The 4616-nt window shown below is 39.2% G+C and overlaps 1 protein-coding gene across 1 annotated transcript in view; it reads right to left on the minus strand.

The window, feature by feature from the left end:
• The window catches only part of GHR (growth hormone receptor), a 223299-nt gene that overhangs the window by 115474 nt on the left and 103209 nt on the right, over nucleotides 1–4616 (minus strand). Inside the window, exon 3 of the mRNA XM_007950522.2 lies at nucleotides 1793–1858. Coding sequence (XP_007948713.2) covers nucleotides 1793–1858 — 66 coding nt within the window. The remainder of the gene's footprint in view (nucleotides 1–1792; nucleotides 1859–4616) is intronic.

The raw sequence follows: 4616 nt of genomic DNA on the forward strand, positions 1-4616 counted from the left end.
TATATATATTATATATGTGTGTGTATGTGTTGGTATCCATCCACTATACTTGTGTATGTAATGGAATATAATGTAATCACCTTCCATAATGCAAACTAATGTCCATCAGTTGAGGACACACCAGTGTAGAATGGATCCTAAACCTAATCACTTCTAAGTTATAAAAAGAGCAAATGAAACACAAAGGAATGTACATATTGAGGAAGACATATGCCACGTGAGGATCACCAAGAACCAAGGAATGCCCAGTGCTGCTGACAAGGAAGGAATCAACAAAAGTGAGACCCTGATGTGGATTTTCAACCTCTAGAATTGTGAGACAATAAATTTCTGTTTTTTAAAGCCACTCACTTGTGCTATTTGTGTTACAGCAGCACTAGAAAATTAAGACAGACTCTGTGACCTGAGAATGACAATGGCTTAAATAAATCATGCTGTCACTTTGGGGGAAGTGGAAAGCAATGTATTATTTGTGTGTAGGGGGAGGGTTTCAATGTAGGATGAATCATGCACTATCAATTAAAACATTCCTGACTGATTCCTTCTCATTTCCTTGCAGAAAGAAACAACAGGTCACATCATCTCTTGAGTGAAGGTTTTGAAGCTGATATAACCCAAACATAACCAAACAGCCACCCCTTTCACAATCCCTTGTGTTAATTAAGGAGCAGATTAACATTTCAGATGCTTCTAAAAGAGGAAGGTTGTAAAGGGTTTGTGGTTTGGCACAACTGATGAGTAAATGACATTTGTTAAAAACACCACCAGCCCTCCCTTTGGGCCACTTCCAAGGAAATAATGCTTAAATCTCACATTAGAAATTTCCTCTGCAATTTAGTTATAAAATCCAAATTAAGGTTTCATGACACCAGAATCACCAACAAAAACAGCAATAGTTTCAATTCAATTAGGTACACTGTCTTCTTTTTTATTGCCTAATTTGGACAGTAGCATTTACTTAGCTGCTGAAAAATGCCAACTCCTAGATTTTTTTTTGAATTAAATGGGTACCTACTGTGTGATCATGTTTTTTTAGATGATGTGAAGGATTTAGAAGTAGCATAAAATGTAAGCTTTTCCTTAAATTAATTCGCTCACACAGAGAACACAAAATTCATTGAGTTCTATGCATGATGCTAATACAGATATTAAAATATCATGAGGTAATGCAGTCATGGAGTGACGCACCAAGTTCCATGAAGCAAACCAGGCAGAACAACTACTCAGGCCTGGAGAATGTGGAGAAGGCTTCTCCACAGAGCTGATGTTTGAGCTCAGTCATGCACAAGGAGGAGATTATCAGAGGACAAGAGGGTGACTTGTAAAGGATTTGAAGAAGAAGAGAAAACACACAGGAAGGAAAGATTTCAGAGCATAAGGCAATTTGGTTGAGAGACAAGTTTAATCTGCCAATGTGATCAGTAGATAAAGATATACCTCAAAATAATAATGACCATTTAAAACAGGACTTTCAAAAAGAGGTATGGTCTTCAATTTAATAAACTGATTTTTGATTCATAGCCACAATAAATTATCCCCTCCCCCCTGTTCATGTCATTTATTTGGCCTTATTTAACCTCTGAGCATAAGCAAAACAGATGAAGAACCATTGCAAAGAAGTTGAAAAGAAATTCTGAAAAAGAAAATAATTTTTTTGTTTGCCAGCGAAATTTCAATCAGTCACTCTTTCAGTCACCAACATCTCAAATTAAATAGAGAAAGAACAGTAGCTTGAATCACAGGAGAACACAAACAATATCGCTGATGGCAGAAAAAGGACAGAAATTCTTACTTGTCCCTAGGCCAGGATTAACTCTTTGCAGACTCTGGGATGCTTTGCCAAGGATAGCTGGTGTGGCTGGAACAAAAGAGAAAAAAACCATTAGTCACCCCTATAAAAATTACAATATCATTTCCAAATTACAAAATGACCTGATCTCCCTTCCAACAATCCTGTATTTTGTTTTGTTTTGTTTTGAAATTAAAATTGTACCTGCTGTCTTAAAAGAACGATGAGTTATATACTAAATATTTCGAGCAAATGGAAACCTTCTGGTTTTAGTAATCTCTGGTCTCATGCCTAGACACAGTTAGAACAATGAAAAAAATGTCTTCTTATATCACTTGAATGCAAACTTGAGCTTTGCTTGTGAAACCAAGGAACAACATAAGTTCTTTTCTTAAAACAGTAGTAAAAACCATTCATTCAGTCAAAAAAAAAAAAAAAAAAAAATTCAGAAATAAACATGGGAGTAATTCTGTGAGTGGGGAAGAAAGGAGGGGAAGTGAAAAGTTGGACACGAAAGATACAGAAATTTATGATGCAAGAAGGGCAATGAGTCATGTATCAGAAAAGCAGTTATAATTTGTTTAATGATTTATAACATTAGATTGCATTAAAAACAGGAAAAATGGCAAGTGATCAATGTAGTTGGTGTTCCACTTAAACCATTACACTGTATTGCTTTGCAAGAATCTCAGATATAAAGTATGCAATTGTCATTCATCTGGGCTTGTTAGACAAGGGTGTTTCTGCAGGATTTCCCACATCAGATCATGTTACCAGTTGCTGTTTAATTGTTTCAGATTCATGGTGAACTCATGTGTGTGAGAAATCAGTGGCTGATCCTTCCTAAGTTAATCACCAGGCCTAAGGCATCACTGAATGGCCTTGAACTGCCAACATTTTGTCTTTTGGTTAGCAGCCAGGCATGTTAACCATTTGCACAACGCAGGGACTCCTTTCAGATCATGTTACCTCTGGTAACACTGAACTGAGTGAAGTTGCTGATGCCTCAACAGAAATCCTCTGATCAGCAGTAACGTTGAGGTATTTCTCCAGAATGATGGCTGAAATGAAATGTGGGGGTCAGTTCCAAGATGAGAACATAAGGGGGAGAACAGAGCCAAATCTCAGCCAAGGAAAGGCTGGGGGAGACCTGACCTCCTTGACTCTTCACAAGGTGCTAAGAAATCTTTCTATGAAATGAAAAGAGAAAGAGGAAGAAAATGAAGATGCACTGGGCACTGAGCTGACTCACTCCCGTCTCCCTGAGTTTGAGTTGCTGAGTTTGGTCTACCTGCTTCTGAGCCACTTTTTTTTTTTTTTCATTGTGATTTGGGTGAAAATTTACAGAGCAAATTCCCTTTCCATACAGCAGTTCACATACACTTTGTCTCATGACATTGACTACAATTTTGTCTCATGACATTGACTACAATTTACCCCAATGCAACAGCTCCCCTCCCACTTCCTCCCGATAGTTACCTCTTCCCTGTGTCCAACCCTCCATGCACTCTTGCTGCCTGAACTGTCTCCCTGTGCATAAACAGCCCTTCTTTCTCCCATGATTGTTCTCTCCAAGGAGTATATCTAGCTCAAGTAACTGTTCACACATATGCTTGTCTTTTGTTTGGCTGGCAGCCACAGGTGTGGGTTCAATTCCAGCTCTGAAGGGTAGATGGGGGCCATAGTCTCAGTGGTTTGACCAAGCTCTATCAGATCAGCAAACCTGGTACCCACCCCAACTTTTTTTTCCAAATGATTTTGAATTTTGTTCCACATTGTTCTCCTTCTCTATCCAGGATCTCCTACATAGATCCCCCTCTGAGTGGTTGACAGTAGTAGCCAGGGACCATATAGTTCTTCTGGTCTCATAGTCGTATAGGCTGCAGATCACATGGTGTGCCAGTCACCAGGAATAATTGTTTTCATGAATATTTGGTTTTCTTCATTCTTCTTTGCTCTAGACGAGGAGAGACCCATCGTCTAGATGGCTGCTTGCAAGCTTTTAAGATCCCAGTCACTACTCACCACAGTAGGAGGTATAGTATGTTATGCCAATTGAGCTTGATGTCCCCTATGACTGTAGTCCTGAGCCCACTGGTTCAACTACTCGGTCCCTCTGGGTAGCTGGCTGTGACCAAGAAGTGACTACAATGTTGTCCCTTGTCAGCTCTACTATATACCTGGGAATTCAGATCATACAAATACACTTATAGGACCACTGTCTGCCAACCCTATACATGGTCTTGGATACACTTCCTGCTACATAGACATACCTAATAGTTCAGCCTGTCCACTCCTCTATCCACCCATATACCCATGTTTGCCTTCACTGGCAACGCAGTACTGTATGTGCAAAAGGGTTCATCTTTGTTGTCTGTACCTCCCATGTACTTCTCTATGTCTTCTTCTTCCTCAATGCCACCATGTTGATCACTCACATGTGGTACACTGCCCTTTTCTTCACTCAAATCAATACTTATCTCTATCTATCTAACAGTGTTCCCTACCCTACACTCCCACCTCTGGTAACCAACAAAGAAAATTTCCTTCCATATCTAAGCCTTTCCTTGAATTTTACAAAAATGGACTAATACAATATTTGCCCTTCTGTGATTGACTTATTTCACTCAGCATAATGTCCTCCAAGTGCATCCACGTTATGTGGTGTTTTGCAGATTCTACATTATTCTTTAGGGTTGCATAGAATTTCATTGTGTGTATGTACCATAGTTTGGTTATCCATTCCTCAGTTGATGGACACCTAGGTTGTTTCCATCTTTTGACTATTGTAAATAGTGCTGTGATGAACATGGGTGTGCATATATCT

Source organism: Orycteropus afer, unplaced genomic scaffold (genome assembly GCF_000298275.1).
Source record: "Orycteropus afer afer isolate SDZICR_OR568_19922 unplaced genomic scaffold, OryAfe1.0 scaffold00275, whole genome shotgun sequence".
In the NCBI taxonomy this organism is placed as follows: Eukaryota; Metazoa; Chordata; class Mammalia; order Tubulidentata; family Orycteropodidae; genus Orycteropus; species Orycteropus afer.